The sequence below is a fragment of the Oryzias latipes genome, chromosome 15 (assembly GCF_053564925.1).
Source record: "Oryzias latipes strain Hd-rR chromosome 15, Olatipes_Hd-rR_3.1".
Lineage (NCBI taxonomy): Eukaryota > Metazoa > Chordata > Actinopteri > Beloniformes > Adrianichthyidae > Oryzias > Oryzias latipes.
The window spans coordinates 23,887,968-23,906,987 of record NC_136251.1 but is presented as its reverse complement, the minus strand read 5'-3'; the positions used below and the strand labels follow the sequence as shown (position 1 = coordinate 23,906,987).

The following is a 19,020-nucleotide window of genomic DNA, read 5'->3' as shown; positions in this document are numbered from 1 at the left end:
CGGAGCAAGTCTTCCACTTGAGGTTAATCAACCTTTTAGGGCAGGATACACTCAGTCCCTTGTAACCATGTAAAGGTCAACTTTTTTCAAAATTACATTTTTGCATTTAGTCGTAAATCTGTTTTTATTTGGTTTGAAATGAGCTTCAGAGATTTCAGCCAGCCGTGTAAACGTGCAAAATAATTACGGTAGATTTCTAGCAGCTAAACAAAATCCCAACTTTTCTACGCCTTATGCAGGTGATGTAAAAATAGAATGGATCAATGATATCCATGATTATATTTCAGGGTGTAAAGGTAACACGGTTTAGGAAGTTGTCCTCCAGCTCAGTCAGACACTCTTAAAATCAAGTTAAGTCAATTGTTAGGCAACTGAAGTTCACATGGTCCACATTACCACAGGAGTATCTGTGTGAACTGTGTGCAGGGATAACTGTAGGCTATAATGTGAGCTTGATGCGCACCTGAAGAAACATTCACCTTTTAAGGTGAGCCCTATTTTTCAAATGCATACCAAGCTAGCAAACAAGATTTAAAACCCAGAAATACCTTTCAGTTTCTGCATCACAAACCCAACTTTTAAATATTTAGGAATAAAGATTGATAGCTCACTCGACAGCTGACTGGATTGAAAACAGCATCAATAATTTATGGAATCGGTTTGTTGTATAGGAGATAGCAATAGCAGATATGCGATTGTGATAAAACACTTGTAAAAAGTAAAAAATAATTAAAAATGTATTGGTGACTGCTGAAAGATAATACGTATTTTTCATTTAAGTGTTGGTATAACATGTGTCATCTGAACAGTGATGCTCACTCTGTTCTGGTTCCAGTGGGCGAGCTTCAACGACTCCATACAGCAATTTGTAAAGAGGCCTGACGGCAGCCCCACTTTAATCCAGATTACACTCAAACTCTAATCCTTTAAAAAACACAGTTTCTTCTAAATATGTTTTCCCTTAATGAGGAACATGTCAGGTAAATGTTAGTGTGTTTTAGCTGATCACAGGTACAGGGCATCACGCACTGCTTTTTGAAGTAAAACAAACTTGCTGGAATAGCGGGTTTCCAGCAGTCATTGAATTGATTGGAAGAGCAGCTGTGCTCAGCATTAGCACTGATTGTCTTGTGGCTGCTGAGCAAGAGAGAGCAAATGTGTTTGTGTGGTATGTGTGTGCGGTCTTAATGTTGTCCAGGGTTACATAATCAGCCTCACAGTATACAGCAGACTGACGTTTCTTGACGTTTGTTGTGTCTAGTTGTTCAATGAGCGGCTGAACGTTAAAAACAGAATTGTTAGGAGAGTGTGACGGGAAAAGATGAGTAATCCTTACAAAATTTTTTGAAGGTTAGAAATGCCATTGAAACTGCACAATTATGTGAAAAAAACAGAAAAAGTAGGAAGAAAAAGTCTGAAAATATCATATTTAACAGGTTGAAAATGTTCCTTTGTTTGCTTTACCATCTTTGTTCCTCAAAAATGTAATGTTTTTATTCGTTTTCATTTTTCATGTGAAACAAATTCGGGTGTTTAGTGGTGCATCTTTGCTGCACAGCAAAAAGTCCCCGGTTCAAATCCTAGCTGTGTCCTTTCTGTGTGGAGCTTGGATGGTCTCCTCTTAAACAGGCACCTCATCTCAGTCCAAAAACAGGCTTCTTAGTTTGATAGATGTCTCTGTTTAGTCTTGTGATATCCTAACAAACTGTCCAGGGTGTACCTTGCCTTTTTCTGGCAGTAAGTAGGTCCCAGCAACCTCATGACCACAGGACTAAGCATGCTTTTTGCCGTTTTGTTTTTACTGCAAAACAGAATCAGATTTTGTATTTTCAGTTTTCCAAATCATCATCACTTTTTCTGAAGAAAAGCTACATCAGAGACCAAAATGCTGCACTTCTTTATGCTTGGATTGTGTTGAATTAACTTCTGCGGAAATGTATGTTTTTTTAACAACTTGCCAGAAAAAATATTTTTTCATTGATCATTGAAGTACTCAATCTTGCCAGTTTTTCTCGAACATTTCCCACTTGCTTTGATTCCCTCCTGACGCCATTTGTGCTCATATTGCTGTGTAATCCGTTTGAAAAACCCATATGAGACTTCATTGGTTGGCAACAGATAATCCTCAGAGAACTCTAAATACCTGAATATGTTTGATTGTAAGACAGGAAAAGCGGATGAAAAGAAAAAGCTAACCTTGCTTTCCTGCCAGAAATTTGGATTCAAAACGTCATAATCCAGCAGTTATGTGATGTCAAATCTTAAGCTCGTGTGCTTTAAATAATTAATCTGCAAACGTCATCTATGACAACATACTAATATATTATCCTGAATTTTGTCTGATATTTTGTGTAATATTTAGTCATAAACATTTCAAAGTAATGACTTGCTCTTGGGCTTTGAATTAGGAAAATAAACAGACAATTTTAATAATTTTTGTTTTGAAAGTGTTAAAAAAAGGTAAATTGCATGATTGGTAATGTTATGTTTTCTTGATTCTTGTAGAACTTGAAGTAGGACTGTGGCTACAAATTTTACTTTTCATTTCCATGCATTTTTCCTTTCTTTCAGTACTTGTTCATCGTTTTGTTTTGTTGTTCGTTTTGGCACACTGGGCGTGAAATGTCTCAAAATCCCCAATGGTAGTTAATCATAGTTTGCAGCCTTTCAGGAAGTGAGGTCAAAGTGACTTTCCCACCATCTGACATCTCCATGTGCTCCTCAGTGTCCTGGGACTCTTTTTGTTTTGATTACAAGAAAAAAGCCATTGAGGCTTCATGTATATAGCAAAACTGTTGAAGGAGTTAAACTGAAAGCTGAATCTGCAAAAGTGTTTTCCCATGAACTGTAATCAATGGGAAAATTGCTGATGCATCAGGGCGGTGGTTTTCCCAAAGCACATGTAAAAATTATGCAAGGCCCCACTCTACTGACAAGCTGTCATCAATTAATCTGCTTATATGGTTCAACACGGGGGTTCCACTGGATGTCACACTGGGCTCACTCTATTGTATTTGCTCAAACATGCATTACAATGCACTTTAGAATAAAAAGTAGAATAGGTAAAACATGGAATTTTACTGCCTGTAAAGCTGCAGAATGTTTTCTGCTTGATGTTTGACACTTTAAAACACGTTTGAAAAAAAATTATCATACATTATGCTCACCTGAATCCTGAAGGAAAAAACTTGTAATAATAAAGGATAAACAGGTAAAAAAAAATCTTTTATAAGCTGGTGGCCATGACTTTTTTTTTCTTTTTGTTTTTCTTTCTGATGTTTTCATCAGTACAAGCATCAATCATTCATATCATTCATTATTAATTTTTCAAGTTACTTCTTCAGATTATACATTTTCCTGATTATAAGTTTCTTTAAAATAACCATTCAAAACACATAAATTAATTAATAATTGATACTTTATTTATCCCACAATGGCGAAATTCTTCTCCACATTTGACCCATCGGGTCAGCCCAGCCGAACTGCGCTCGGTAGGCAGTAGCATTAAGGGTCTTGCCAAAGGGGGTGATGTTTATTGCTCATTATTGACATGGTAATTGCCCCATTACCATTGTTCATTCCTCTCTCTCGAACCCTGGATTCCTGCGTGGCAGCCTTCCACCTTACCAACCGAGCTACCCAGCCTGAAAAAAATTGATAATGACATGTATTTGATAATAATATCATAATGGATTGGATTTATCTGCATTTTTCCAGACGCTCAAAGCGCTTACAATGTCTCCATTATTCATTCACTATTATTCATTCATTCATGCTTGGTGATGGTACCTATTGATGTAGCCACAGCTGCCCTGGGGCAGGCTGACAGAGCCGTGGCTGCCGCTTCGCGCCTACGGCCCGTTGACCATTTGACTGGGACATTTATACGCATTTACACACCAGTGGAGCCACACTGGTGGACACGACAGTTGACTGGGGGGAGTGGGAATCAAACCGCCGACCCTTCGATTATTGGATGACATACTCAACCACCTGGGCCACTGCCACCTATTAGCTTATATGTTAAAAATAAAGACACAAGATCCTTCATTGTCTATATATACATATATATAGCATTTTTATAGGGAATAATAAATATACAAAAAGCCACTGTACATGTTATTACAACAGAACAGGATCACGATCAGTCTGGTTTCATCAGAAAAAGATGTTTGCCACTTTCTAAATATTTCACAGACAGTGAGAGTTGGACTTACATCACATATACATTAGACAACAACTGAGCTAATGCCCCCATGTTCAGGTAAACAACAACAATGATGTTCAATATATATGTCTTTTAAAGGAGTGCAGTTTAAATTTAGAAATCTGTTCTCTTTTAAAATGATGAATTGACATTCCTTGTTTTGAATCAGAGAGTGTAAAAATAAAATGTAACCCTTGTGCTATCCTAGGCACTTTAACATTGGGAGTTGGGTCATCTAGACCCCACAAGACAGTGCACTGAACCTTTTTTCTTCAATGATTTGTGATCTTCACTGGTGTCCATGGATTACATGAAATCCTCTTCACCTTTATCCACCTTTGTCATAGTAGGGAGAACACGTCAATGTAAGGGTGGGGTCATAGGATAGCCCAAGGGATATAGATCTTTCAAGGCTGCTGTAAATGCAGAAATGAGATCAAATTTGTTGGGCATTATTCTTTAATACTACGCTGACATTTAAAATAATTCTTACAGCAATCACCTGTGTCTATGGTAAAGATTTGTGGCCAAAGTTCTCAGGGAAAACATGGTGTGCAAAAAAAAGGTTAACTGGGTCAATAGAGACTTTCAAAATCTGCGGTGGAGAGGCTGTGAAATTGCACAAAACTAACTGTTTCTTCTTCAAGTGGACACTTTCTTTGTCCCTATGACTTCTTTTTTTGTGTTTCAGACACAAGTGTCAAGCCGTACCAGTAAATCTACAACCACACTCTAATCTGACTTGTCCTTGGGGCTGTGAGTTGAAGAATAGACCTTTTGTTCCAAGGATTATTGAAGTTTTGCTCTGCATACAGAGACGAGTCTTGGAGTGTGATGAGTTACTGTTGACTTATCACAGCAGAAAAGGAAAAAATAAAACAACAACAACAAAAAAGCAATTGGTTATCACAATGGTCTAGAGATGGGTTGTCCAAACCTTTTTAACAAAATGTTTTCACCGTCAGTCAGATCCAAACTTCTGGGAAAATACTTGAGCAAAGGGTTTTCTGCACTGTAGACACAAATACAAATACCTCTACAGGAGGTGCTTATCAGAGATTTACTTGTTTACATCATGCTTGATAGAAAATTTGTGCTGTAAAAATGTTAAAATAAAATAAAATTACATTTGAAGCTCTAAATTGCAGTATATATGTGAATGTGCTTTCAATTTCAGCTTTCAATTGTCGCTTTATAATGAAGATGAAATCTGTTTGCAATATGAAATTCTTAGGATGAGCTCAAATCAAAGCTACTCCTTGAAATTAAACCTGAATGTGAAAGAAATCCTATTTGTTACAGAAATAGCCCCATTTTTCAGCATTTCCTCCATGGCAAAACTGGCTATGTTAGCAGCTTCCGATATTTCCAAGTATTGGTAAATAATAACTCAGCACCTTCAGAAAAAAACAAAAACTGCAGAGACAAAGTTCTGATGTTTACAGGGGGCAATGATTATCACTGCTTAAGACACAACACATGCATGGATGCTCACAGACAGAAACATCAAGGACAGTGAGTGTTTAAGTGTGGATGCTGGATTGGTTTATTTGGACTTATTGTCATCTTGAGGTACATGAATCTTTTCCCCAGTGAGAAACTGCCAGATACCTCCTCTGTAGTTCTCATTTCCCAAAGCGTACAGGAGCGGATTGAAGGTGGGAGAGGTCTTAGCCAAGATAGGAGCAATCTGTGAGGACACATAGAGACGTCAGAACCTACCAAACTTCCAGGTACAATTAGGCTCAGCTAAAAAATGTTATTTTGGTGATATTTGTTTTTCAGAAAACACAAACCTATGGAGCCTGTTATGGGACTCATCAAGAAGGAAAAAGGTCTTCATCATAAACAGCCAATCAGAGGAGAGACATGCAAACAGCACTCGTAATAGACCCTGCTGTGGAGCTTATAAATGAAGCACCAAGAAAACAATCATGCACCACGGTGCTGCACGCACTGGTCTTTTTAGCTGGTTATTAAACTGCACATAGTTTGTTTCAGGCATGTCAAAGAGAAAGCAAATTCTTTTCTGAGCCAAGTCCTAAATATATCAGAAAAATAACAAAATTAATCAGTTCCTACCAGGTTTTTGAATGTAAGCAATGAGGCAAACAGCTCTTATTTGAAAAGAAAACTATGATAAAGTGCAAAAAAAAGGGTGATTTTTTTTGAAGCAGTACAGCCATTGCCAGCAATGTTTTGTTTTTGGAGGTGACTAACCCCTCCTCTTTACTACATTGGATCAAAGATATTTGGTTTTCATTGAAGCAGAGCTCCTTTCCGGTCCAAGATTGAACAGTATTTCAAGGAGACTTACATCTGGACTTTGACGGGGCCCCAGCTTAAATACTTTCTCAGTCAGCCACTCAACTGCAGATCTGCTGCTAAGCTTGAAACCTTTCCAAGCAAGTCATAGGTATGAGTCTGTGATCCTTGTTTTTATTTTCCCATTGAGTCTGAACTTGTGATGACCCTGCTGCCATGATCAGTCCTAGGAAGCCTGGAATCTGCCTGAAACACTTCATCAGTAGAATCTGGCGAACGAGACGCTTGGTATTTCTCTAATATCACTGCTGATGTGCCCCCCTTCTTCTGGATTTTGCCCTCATAAACCTTAAGGCTACAGACCAGAAACCTACCATGATTTTTGGTTTTATGGACAATTGAGTTAATTTAAACACAAATTCAACAAAAAAAGATGCAGTTTTTCCCACATTGTTTTTGCTGTTTGGTTTCTTTGTTATTCACTAACCAAGAACACAACATTGTCATGTGGTGCTCATCTGAGCAGCTAAGGACCAAGTCCTCCTTTATGCCATGAATGCCACAATAACAGATTGGAACAACAGAGATTGTGGTTGTTCTCACCATTCTGATTTTGGGGGAGACCAGATTGGCGTCAGCCACAGCGGCGTAGAAGGCCAAGATGCCATAGGGACCCCAGCAAAACAACAGAGTCTTCAGGGGAGTGCTGGCGTTAAACTGCAGAGAGAACCGTAAGAAAACATGAATTTATTCCCAGCTATGAAATAAAAAACATTTTTAATTATGTTTTTTGCTTTTATTTAAATGTAAAATTAAAGTAAGTTTGAAGCGGAAGTGGTTTGATGCATATTTACATCAATAGGCACAGGTGGGTTCGGATCATTGAAAAGCTAAAAATTAACTGAGTAATGGTCAGTAATTTAAATTTACAATTTTTTTTATTCCAAGCTTAGTCTGAAAGCTTCCTCAAATCAATGCAACAAAATTTGAGTTTCAGCCAAATCTGTCAAAAAAAGACTTTGCACTGAGAGCAGAGTTCCTCAGCATGTTTGTCAGATGAACATCAGGCAGATATGTTTAGGGTTTACATCCTGTTGATTACTCTAAAAACTCTTATGACAATCACAATGTTTCTTTTATCTGGTGGGGAGCTTAGCGTTTCTACTGCGCACACATTCTGTTTGTAATGAGTGAATCTCTGGCCAGCTCAAATGACTGTTAATAATGGGTTTACGCAACCTGATGTGGGGCCACAAGATTCAGTCCCTGCAGAACTCTATCACTACACTTGCTATTGGCTGACAAATTGTTCTTGTCAAAACACAGGCCACTGCCTGCATTCATAACTGAAGCATTGAGTCTAATGCCTGTGGCACTGACCTGTATGTCAGTGCATGCTTCACATTCCACGTCTGTGTTTTAGCTTTGGAAAGCTGGTTGGACTTAGAAGAATTCACCTTATTTCCGCTAGTGAGCAACTTCAAAGCAGGAGAAAGCACCAAGTTGACTCTATATTTTTACAAATTTATGGATCAAGCATTATTGTGATGATTTATTGTCAGTTTTTGGCAATAACAGATTGGTTTGAACCATGTATCACTACTCCTCTTCATTTGTTTCTTTTTAATTAATCATTAATGCTAAAAATGTTGGTTGAAATCTCATAAACGGAGTAAAAATCTCGCAATAGTGTGACATTTTGAGGACTGCCGTGTTGTGTTACTTACTCTGGGGTTTCCAGTCTTCTGAAACTTTTGTGCAATGGATTGGTAAGAGGACATAACAACAAACACCTGGATCCCCATGTTAAAGATGCTCATTGGGATCACGTAGGAGACATAGTTCCTGTTAAAAGACGAACATAAACAAGGTTGTGGGATTTTGTCTCAGAAGATAAATTTAAAAGATGTGAAGTGACCTGAATTTGTCTTTGTGGCATCACTTGGATAAGAACAATACCTGTCTCCCTTGCTGATGTCCAGTGTACAGCAAGTCCTGAGGGGCTCGTAGTCGTATTCTCCCCAGCCAATAAGGGGCATGGCAGCCCAGAAAGCAGTGAAGATCCAAACTAGTACAGCCAGAGTGATGGCAGTACTCCACTGGAGCTTTGTCCCTGGTGAGAGTAACAATTGTAATGTCTGCTTAAAAGGCTTTTCAAACACATCAGCCCAATTTTTTTTGAAAAAAATTCTAAAATGCCACTCTGCATCTATAACAAAAACCTTGATTCTGAAGGAAAAGTTGGTTCTTCTTTCCCTCTCATTTGAATTTTGTTTTTAGGGCTTAAAGTCTCACAATGATAATCTTTTGATCTATTATAAAAGCATTCATCGTAGTCTTTAAATTGTGGTTATGCAATTTTTACCCCCCAAAAAACCCTGTGTTTTAGGGCATAGTTTCTGCAGAGCAGCAATAGTTTAAATTTGCTTCTGGTTGTGGGCGGAATTGTTGCTGCAGAATAAGGCTTCCCCCATTCCCCATCATCCATCTGTTTACACCTCTCCTGCTAGCTTACAGCCACTCACTACCCAAACCTAAAATTTCCAGTGCAACAAAAATGGCGAACAATACCAGATCTGTACAGTTTTGAGCCAGATGTCAGCACGGATAAGGAAAACAAAAACCTACATGAATCTACAAGTAGATGCATCTGAACAGAGCAGGGGAGGGAGCTTGTAGAAATACTCAGAAACACTATTTTAGGCTTAATTTTCTTAATGTATGTCCTCCATCATCAGAAAAATGCCAGAAAGAACATTTTAAAAATATTGCATTGCATCTTTAAGGCTACTTTCAGGTTGAAATTATCTTTAAAATTAAAGTTTTATTTTCAAGCATGCAGGTTTTTTTTTCTGTTGATGAGCTGCCATCACTTTGTCACTCTGATGTAAACAATCTGTGACCAGTGCAAAGACTGACCAGCTGCTCCCTTCAGGTCATGTGTGGCTGGGGGATGCATTTGACTTTCTGGCTGTGCATAGCAACACTGTGTGTACTTACTGGTGCAGTACTGATGGTATCTGTCCCAGGCGATGGCTGCAATGAAGTGGATGCTGGCGAGGGCTGTCAGGAAGCCATGAAAGCCATGAGTCTGGCATCCTTCTGAGCCATAAGGCCAGTACCTGGTGACATATAACATTAGTGGATCTTCAACATTTTCAAAAAGAGTGCTATTATTTCTTTCCTATTTCGCATTTTTGTTTTATTGCTTCCTGTAGTTAGAAATGATTTGGATAATCTGTACTTTTTGCACCTTAGCATCACTCACCTCAAAAAGCTGGAGAAGGCTGCAATGGTGGCATTCATGGAGATGCCGATGTCAGCCATCGCCAGGCTGAACACCAGGAAATTGCTCGGGGTTCTCAGCTCTCTGACTTTGAGGAAAGCAACGATTGTCACCGAATTCAGAAAGATGCCCAACAGCCCTTTTGGTGGAACACAAACAAACAGACACCTTAAACCCTCTTGGTTAAAAACTGTGCGTGACTGTAGAACAACGCATCGCTAACAGCTGCGCGCGTTTCTCTGTGTGGATGCTTTCCGTGGAGACCCAAACGAAAAATTCTTTTTTTTTGTCTCCACGCTGCATCACGGGATCGGTGTCAAGTCCTGTCAGAGGTGGACCGGACGAAGCGCGCCATAAGGGCGCAGCCCCACACCATGGCTGAATTCCAAGACACTCACCCTCCACCAGCAGGCAAGATCCCAGAGAAAACACGTCGAACTCGGAGAAACCCTCCGGTAAAGGGTACGACGTGGCCATCCTACCGCCGTGTTGACGCAACCAGTTGCAACCGGTAGCAGCTGTCAGACTTGAGGCTCTCCTCAGCCGTTGGATGCGCTTCAGTGTGTCAGTACGGAGCTCGCTTTTAAAGGCGCATTTCACGCGAAAAGCGTGCAGTTTATTATGTAAAGCCGCGCTCTCTCACTCGATGTCGCCCCAATCCGCGCAGGAATGTTTTAATGAACATAACCGCACAAACCGTAGCCTTTAATGCGCATTTGCCCGCCACAACAATACAGCCTTCAGTGAGTTATACAACAAGTCTTTGTCTTCTGCAAGTCACGGCGAGGATGCGGCTGCAGCCGATCACGGGACGCGTTTTGACGCAGCTTGCAGCCCCAGCGCAGCTTTAGGGCTTCAGGGCTTTAGGGCGCCTCAACAACAGGTGTCTTCCATGATGCAGCGGCTCCACTCATGCAGAGTGGACAGTTTACGCCCCACTTTGATTGAACTGTTTTGATGGTAATTTTACATGTCGCAGCCTTAAAACAAAATACAGTGCAAATGGGATGCTTCCCATTCAAGTTCTGTCCTACTTCCTGGTTGAAGCCAGTACTTGCTTCGTTTTGTTTTGATGCTCATGCAAAAACAAACTGTTTTTAGGATAGGTGACAGACAATTAAAATGTATACAGAAGCTGCATTTTACCAATTGTTACTATGCATGGATCTGGAGTCTGCAACCATTAACACTAAAAGAGTCATGTGGGACAGTTTCCCATGACCAAAATCCAGCAAGAGCTGCAAAGTTCCACTTCATTGTTCAGGAAAATACACTGTTTTTGTTGCCATTAAGTCATTAATTAAAAAAAACATGGCTTTCAAATATTTATAAAATTTAGATTATGATGGCGTTAGATCAGAACAAGTTTAGCTTCTTTTGACAAAGCAATGATTTTCTTTCAAAATAAAACACACTCAGTGTCAAATTAGATCCTTCTCCTGCAGCAGATTTTCTTCAATCAAAAAGTTTTCAAAGATGAAAAGGTTTAAAAGTATTTAATAGGTTTCCTGCATTTACAAGTGGGGTCATAGTCAAAGTCATGGTAAGGGTCCTGGTGCCCACAGTGTCTATGGTGTGAAGTCCCCCTCTACTGGTGGAATCTCTAACATTTGCATGTTTTGCTTGTTAGCAAGCATGGAAAGAATTTTTGGCAATTGTTAAAAGAAACTTCAAAGATGCGTTTTGGGATTCAACCAACACAAACTTAATTTAGGTTGAAGTTTGTGCTATGATTTTGCTGGCTTTTTATTTTGCACACCATTTTTTTCTTTAAGCTAATAAATCTTTGATTCTCTAACAAAGCCACTTTTCCGAGGCCAGCACCAGTTTGTAATGGATTACTCATGTTTCAGCTGCAAAGAACTATAGCTGTTTGTAGTGTCACACAAAAGATGAAATGATGCTGGTTTGGGATTACATGATCACAAAGCTTGTGATGTAATGGAAATAGGTATAGTACCGAAGCACTTAGCAAGTGATAAAATAAATGAACTAAAACATAGAAGTTTGGTATAAATGAAAAAGACCCAGATCAACACTTAGAGTTATGTTTTTATGAGCTTGGACTAATTTTGGTTTATTTGGGACACAGTGGATTTGTTTCTTAACTGTACCCTTTTCATTTGTCTGCTATGAATGTAAATGTCATTATTATAGTAACTAACTTGTTTTGTCTTCCAACATCCAGTGTTTATGTATTTGTCGTTATCTTTAATGTTGATGTTTCAGTAATTTCTGAGTTTGTCTTCATGATAGTCTGTCCTTGTTACGGTTGCTATTATATGTTTTTACAAATGTTCCAATGTTTGCCTGCAATGTGGTCTCTCACTGCTGTGATGATAAATTGATCTTTTTTGTCCTACAACAGATGTTCCAAGAATATCTTTTTGTCCGTCTTCATCCCGTTCTGTTCTCTGTTTTGTCTTGAAACATATGTTTCTGTGACATTTTTGCTTGTATGCTTTCTGTTTTCCCACTGCTGCAGTGAATACTTTATCTATTCTATTCTATCGCAAATGTTCAAAGGATTTTGAAATATGTCAGTCTTTATCCTTTTCTGTCGTTGCTACTTTCTGTGATTTTGTATTGCTCTGATCTCTGCATGGTCTCAAACAATGGTGAGAAATTTAGCTATGAGGTTTGTTTAACATTTGTTTTTCTTCATTGTAACACCTTAAGACAATGTCTGCCAGCCAAGAACCACTTATTTGTCAGGATCCCTGTCCTCTTTTCTGTGTGTCTGTCCTGCATGAACTGGGTGGAGTCCCACCTCCCATTTACTTGCTGCCAGTTTCATCATCAGGGTTCCACAGTATAAAATCCTCCTCATTTTCCCACTATCTGCCAAATTGTCAGTTGACCTCTCAAGGCTATGCCTGCCGCTCTCAGCTCAGCTCTCAAAAAATTGTGATTCACTAGAATATTGTCTAGAGCCTGCCAGCTCTTTACAACATTTACATTATTCATACTTTTCCCATTTCGTTATATATATATATGTTTTACAGTTAACTGCTAAAGAAAATGCAGTGGCACTGAACCAATTTACTAAACCCTAAATTCACCAACTTTTAATAGATATTTAATTTGTTTAAAATTATTTACCAGCGATGAAGGCTGAGGATAACATTTATTTTTATTCTTGAATGTGATTACAAAGCATTCACTTTACAGGCTTGCCAAGTTTTTTTCAAACCAGGCAACATGAACAGTCGACAATTTTTGTTACTTTTTAAAAGTAAAAATACGGATAAAAAATAATTCAGCAGCTTTTTGTAAATTACACACAAATGGATTTAAGTGTGTGTTGCACGGGCCTATTTTTGGAGTCAAATTTTAAAAATAACCTAGATTATTTTGCACTCTGCTTATAAACATTCATCATTTTTATTTTTCTCCACCTTTATTTTGAGTTAGTTGATGTCTTCTTTTAAGCCTGTGTCTGTGATCTTTAGTTGTTGAGCCACGTAAAGTTTTTGATTGTTAAACAGAATCTGTTCCCGAAACTCATGTATTTTTCCTATTTTGTCATCTTACAAAATATTGACATAAATGACATTGCCCCAACTTTTAGTTTTTTTTTCATCAAGAACTGTACATTTCACTTAAAAAATATATAAATTTATGGTTTGATAATATATTAAAATTGTTTAGCATATGTTCACAGTCCCCAAGGTTAAAGCTACAAAGTATATAATATAGTGGCCACCTTGTGGTAAAACATATTTATTTCCTCTCATCCAGCTTAACAGTCACGGCAGGGCTGAAATGGACATGCAACATTTGAAAGAGAGATAGAAAGAAAGAGAGAGGGGGAAAACAGTACATCCCAATGGCTTATGACCTTTTCGGAAGTGTTTTTCTGTGATAATAAATAGAGACGTCTCTGCGCAGCCTATCGGATTCCGGGATGCAATACGCATCCAAATGAAACGAACGCCAGTCGTTTCGCTAATCCTTTTCTATCCTTTTTATCTCGGGACTCATAGCAGTCTGATCACTATGGGACACCGAAGCGGTGGTATAAAGCCATGCAGATGACAGTTCTGTAAATAAGAGAAGAAAAAGTCAGTTTGACTTCAGTGGTGCAAACTGGGCGCATGTAGGCAAGACTGCGTGAGCATAAAATTGCGCCAAAATGTTGCCCCTGCTGCTCCTTGTGCTCTGCATGGTCACAGGGGAACTAATCTTTCCAGTGAGCTCCTGCCCTTCACAGTGCAGCTGTTTTTACCACAATTTGAGTGATGGATCAAAAGCCAGGTAAGATTCTTGTAAAAAAAAGTTTTTATACCCACTTGTATTTGCATAGATGACAGAAGTTCTCTTGTGAGAAGAAAGATGTTTTCACAGGGGCAAACACGTGCACATACAATTTTAAAAAGTGCATGTGGATCCAATTTTATTTAAGGCAGGATTATCTTTTAAAAGCATTTTGTTATGGATTTGCTTTTATTTGTTTGGATAAGCAAAGTGTTTAACATTCTATCATGATTATGCCCCAAACTTTCAGTGCATAGGGGTTTTTATCTGGAATTTTTGTCTGGGTGACTGAACTGTAACATTACCCCTTTGTATCAACACTTTTTGTGCCACTAAAAAGAAATGCCGAAATGTATTTTGTGGAGAATAATCTTTAGCCCATTTTTGTCTTCCACTTGCAGAAGTGTGATATGCAATGATCCTGAGATATCCACTGTGCCAAACGGATTTCCCGTTGACACATCCAAGCTGCGAATTGAGAAGACATCCATTAAGATGATACCAAGCGAAGCCTTCAACTACCTCTCCAGCCTGGAATTCCTGTGGATGTCCTTCAACACTCTATCCACCTTGAATCCAGACAGTTTCCAGGGACTGTACAACCTGGAAGAGCTCCGTCTGGATGGGAATGACCTCACCGCCTTTCCGTGGGAATCTCTCATGGACACCCCCAGCCTGAGACTTCTCGATTTGCACAACAACCAGCTCACCTTGCTGCCCGCAGAAGCGACCACGTACATCAAAAACCTCACCTACCTGGATCTGTCCAGCAATAGTTTGCTGACCCTTTCAGCAGAGGTGCTGTCAACGTGGCTGGCCGCAAAGCCCACACAAGGTCCTGAGAGCTCCAAGATGATCCTTGGTAAGTGTTCTTGTATCAAACTCTTCTTGAGTGAGTAGATGGTGGCCTCACAATACTGCATATAAGATGTAGCAGGTATCATCTTGTCGTTAATGAAGAAAAGTCTACAAAATGCATATTAAATGATTTCATTTCTAGGTTTATTTCAAGCATTACTTGTGGAATAATGCAAAAGCAAAAATGACAAAACACAAATATGTCAAACCCATTTCAGAAACAATTAATAGGTTGATTAGAAAAAGAAACAATAAATGAGCTAAAAAATATATATTTTAATAAGTAAATGATTTTCAATGTTTCAAATATTAGATTATCAAATATTTGTATTTGCTTAACAAAAATACGCATTTCAGTATTTTAAAAAACATTTATTAGATTCACAGGAGTATTTTACATGCTATAAGATCAAATTGTTGATTAGTTAACAATCAGAACCCATCTTTAAAAATAATTTACTGTGAACAGATATGTTGATAAATAAGAAATGTTTTTTAACCAGTTTTAGATTTGAGAATCATAAAATGAAAGAGTAGTAGTTGATAAACTGATTGGTCTTAAAGCCAAACACAGGTTTGCTGCTGCGCTTCACAGCTTCTCATATAAGCAGCAAGAAACACAGCTGGTCCAGGATCAGTTCTGTGCCTATTTAACATGAAATTACCACAAAGAGTGATCTTGGTCACCAGACCACTTCTGACCTTAATGTGTCATCACCACCATCATCATCATCATCATCATCATCATCATCACATCATTGCCATAATCATGTTCATGATGTAGTTTATGAATTAAATGGAAATCCTCTTACAGGATTAAGATCATAGCATCCACACCAGCCATCTGCAGCCTGGTCTTCCACTTTGCACACATCTAGACACTCAAATTCCTTCTTTAATATGGCTTGTCCACTTATCCTCAGGTCTCCATGACAACCCCTGGGTATGTGACTGTCGGCTGCATGACCTGGTCCAATTTCAGAAGTCGCCCACTCTTTCAGTGGCATTCATTGACACAAGACTCCGTTGTTCCGCCCCGGAGAGCCTGTCAGGGGTGCTTTTCAGCGATGCCGAGTTACGTCAATGTCAGCTCCCACGCGTCCACACAGCTGTAGCACGAGTCCGCAGCCCCGTTGGAAACAATGTGCTGCTTCGCTGTGGCACCATTGGCGTTCCCATTCCAGATTTGACATGGCGCAGAGCAGATGGGCAGATCCTTAATGGAACAGGTGAGCCAGCATGTCTTTTCGCGTGTTTCACATGTGCTCTGATGGTTTAGTCTTTTTATTGTGCTTCTGTCAATTAATCAGAAAGCTACCACTGTGGTTATTTAGACTGTACATCTGATTCACAGCTGTTGCCATCAGAGAGTTACGCAATGGGGATCACAATCAAAGCAACATTGTGTAATAACCTGCCTGACATTTATTTGCACATTTGTCATCAGGAGAGTTTCTCAGAACCCAAATTTAGTAGGATTTTCAAGTTTTTCCACATGCTGTCATTTTAAATTTGACACTTGTCTCTTTCTGCCACCACAGTCCTGCAGGAAACATCTAAGGAGGGAATCACCTGGTCCATCCTCAGTGTCCCAGCTGTGTCCTTTCGTGATTCAGGGAAATTCATCTGCACAGCCTCTAACTATGCAGGGAATGCTGAGGCTATAATTTCTCTTGTTGTCTCTAACTCATCAAAACTGGAAGGGAATCAAACCATCAATGACAAGAAGGCTAAGGCCAAGAAACCTAACCAAATGGGCAAAGCTGCTTATCAGGAAAAACTAGTAGCCAGATATGTAGCTCAGACTTCTTCCACCTCATCTTTGTCCACCGCTGATCCTGGCCTTTCACTTGGTCTTGGACCTGACCAGGGACCAGCCAATTATAGTCTGACTGACAGGGCCACCCAAGGGGCTGCCACTTCCTCCAACCCAGACGCTCTTCTGGATTTAGAAAAGACAAATCTGAGCAACCTGGCTGCCAACACTTCATCGCTTCAGCAGGACCCCGATAGACTTGTTCGCTCTGTGAAGGTGGTGGGGGACACTGACAACACAATCTCCCTGAACTGGAGAGCCCCGAAAGCAAAGAACACAACATCATTTATTGTGTTATATGCAGTGTTTGGAGAAAGGGACATGAGGAAGATAAACGTTGGAGCAGGGCAAACCCGTGTGACTATAGATGGGTTGGTACCCAGGACCAAGTACATCGCCTGTGTGTGCGTGAAGGGGCTGATTCCCAAGAAGGAGCAGTGTGTCATTTTCTCCACCGATGAAGCAGCGAGTGCTACAGGCACCCAGAAGCTGATTAATGTTATTGTCATCACTGTGGCTTGTGTCATTGCAGTCCCACTCACTGTTATTGTGTGCTGTGGGGCCCTGAAGAGACGCATTCAAAAGTACTGGGGCAAGAAATCAAAGGACATTCAAGATTCATATGTGACTTTTGAAACACTGTCACCTACTACTAAAGCTAAAGGGCTAGAAGGGGAGTATCTGAACAGACTGAACCCAGAAGAGTCCAACAGGCTGCTGTCGGCCCGCTCCAGCCTGGACTCTGAGGCCACAGCTAAAATAGAGGGACAGCCTAATGAGTACTTCTGCTGACGTCATGCTCCAGCTCCGGCTCCCGCACCACGCCATGTTCCTCGGACTCACCACCATCAACGCCGTGCTTCAAACCCCAACGCCCATCAACGCTGTGCTTCAAACCCCAACACCTATTATCACCGTTGTCCACAAGTCCACTTCCACCCACATCCATACCCGCACCACCGCCCCTACCCCTACCCTACGACGCATCCTGACGTCAGTCCCCCTCCCACACGCACTCAATCCCCCACTCAATGGGATTCCCCACCACCCGTCCCTCCCCGCTGGATAATGCCACCAACTCCACCTCCACAGAGAGCCAACTTCTATCAAAGGGCTTTTGCACGCTGCACTATAATGGAAATATCAGTTTAAGAGAATTATTGTGCTTTTTCTCACAGGGAGAACACCACTGTAATATTGCACATTTATCTGAACAATTGCTGTCTTGTGTAAAAGAACGTGTTTTCACTCAGCCTGTAAGAAAAAAAAAAGGACATGGCACAGTTGGAGTTTTAATTTCATCTCTCTTGAATGACCCAGCGAAGAAACCCCTTCAACCTAATCTGATTTAAAGGGAACTCAGTGGTAGACACTCCTTTGTTTATATCTCATATGTACGATTTGTAAATATTTATCGGATAATGTACACTTACACACACAGTTAATCCTGTGCCTCTGTATGTATCTGTCATATGTTCACAGAGAAGATATACACACAGGCATGGTTCAACACTGGTGAATGGAGACAAGCTGGAGCTGGAGAGACGTACACAAAAGAACTGAACTATGACACCATGTAAATAAAGAAGAAATTATGCTAAATGATTTTTATTCCCAGAGATGAGAAATATACTTTAATACTGTACCCATATCAAGCCAGTTTGGGGAATATTAACCCATGTATTATGTAGATCTATTTATTTTAGTCACACTACATATTGGAATCTCTTTAAATAAACTTTTATACTAATTTAGTCTTGAAATGTGTTTGTTTTCACAACTTTCCTCATCCTGATAACAGTTAGTAGAAAAAAAATCAGATTTTTGTCTTTATAGCTTATGTATGTTTGTTTAGAGTTCAAAATTTTGTGACTGAGGGCTACACAGTTGTAAGCGCTGTCGCCTCGCAGTAAGAAGCCCCCATTCCAAATCACAGCTGGGTCCTTTCTGTGTGGAGCTTGAATGTTCACCCCAAGCATGGATGGGTTTTCTCTGGCTTCCTCTCACAGTCCAGAAACATGCTTCATAGGCTAAATGACCATAAATATTTGGACAGAGACACATTCTTTCTAATTTTGTTTCTGTACATTACCACAGTGAATTTTAAATAAAACAACTCAGATGCCATTGAAGTGCAGACTTAATGCAAAAGATTGCATAAAAATGTGAAAAACTAAAGCATTTTTTGAAGCATTGGTCCTGACTGTATAAATTGTCCTCAGGTGTCAATGTTTGTGTCCCTGCGACTTGTCCAGTAGTTGTCCCAATAGTTGCCAGGTTTGGCTGGCAGCCATGTGACCCCGACAGGAATTTAGCAGGTTAAGAACATAT

General features: G+C 39.7%; 2 protein-coding genes across 2 annotated transcripts; one reads left to right on the top strand and one right to left on the bottom strand.

The window, feature by feature from the left end:
* Positions 1-4,046: 4,046 nt before the first annotated feature.
* On the bottom strand, positions 4,047-10,548 carry rgra (retinal G protein coupled receptor a). The gene is made up of 7 exons (XM_004077118.3): positions 10,157-10,548; positions 9,741-9,897; positions 9,473-9,594; positions 8,432-8,585; positions 8,200-8,317; positions 7,076-7,189; positions 4,047-5,897 (listed from the first exon to the last, which is right to left on the bottom strand). The coding sequence occupies exons 1-7, from the start codon at positions 10,233-10,235 to the stop codon at positions 5,754-5,756; spliced, it is 888 nt and encodes a 295-aa protein (XP_004077166.1). The 5' UTR covers positions 10,236-10,548; the 3' UTR covers positions 4,047-5,753.
* Positions 10,549-13,621: 3,073 nt separating this feature from the next.
* Positions 13,622-18,439, top strand: lrit1a (leucine-rich repeat, immunoglobulin-like and transmembrane domains 1a). The gene is made up of 4 exons (XM_004077365.5): positions 13,622-14,015; positions 14,417-14,877; positions 15,797-16,102; positions 16,415-18,439. Exons 1-4 carry the CDS (start codon positions 13,894-13,896, stop codon positions 17,479-17,481), a joined length of 1,956 nt encoding a protein of 651 aa, XP_004077413.1. The 5' UTR covers positions 13,622-13,893; the 3' UTR covers positions 17,482-18,439.
* Positions 18,440-19,020: the final 581 nt, after the last annotated feature.

Bases quoted from the DNA above. Each gene is read 5' to 3' on its own strand.
- lrit1a (XM_004077365.5), top strand. From the start codon at position 13,894: ATGTTGCCCCTGCTGCTCCTTGTGCTCTGCATGGTCACAGGGGAACTA. The intron at 14,878-15,796 runs GTAAGTGTTCTT...ACTTATCCTCAG, and splicing joins GAGCTCCAAGATGATCCTTG to GTCTCCATGACAACCCCTGG. The intron at 16,103-16,414 runs GTGAGCCAGCAT...CTGCCACCACAG, and splicing joins GCAGATCCTTAATGGAACAG to TCCTGCAGGAAACATCTAAG.
- rgra (XM_004077118.3), bottom strand. From the start codon at position 10,235: ATGGCCACGTCGTACCCTTTACCGGAGGGTTTCTCCGAGTTCGACGTG. The intron at 9,898-10,156 runs GTGAGTGTCTTG...TTCCACCAAAAG, and splicing joins ATCTTGCCTGCTGGTGGAGG to GGCTGTTGGGCATCTTTCTG. The intron at 8,586-9,472 runs GTAAGTACACAC...TACTCTCACCAG, and splicing joins ATACCATCAGTACTGCACCA to GGACAAAGCTCCAGTGGAGT.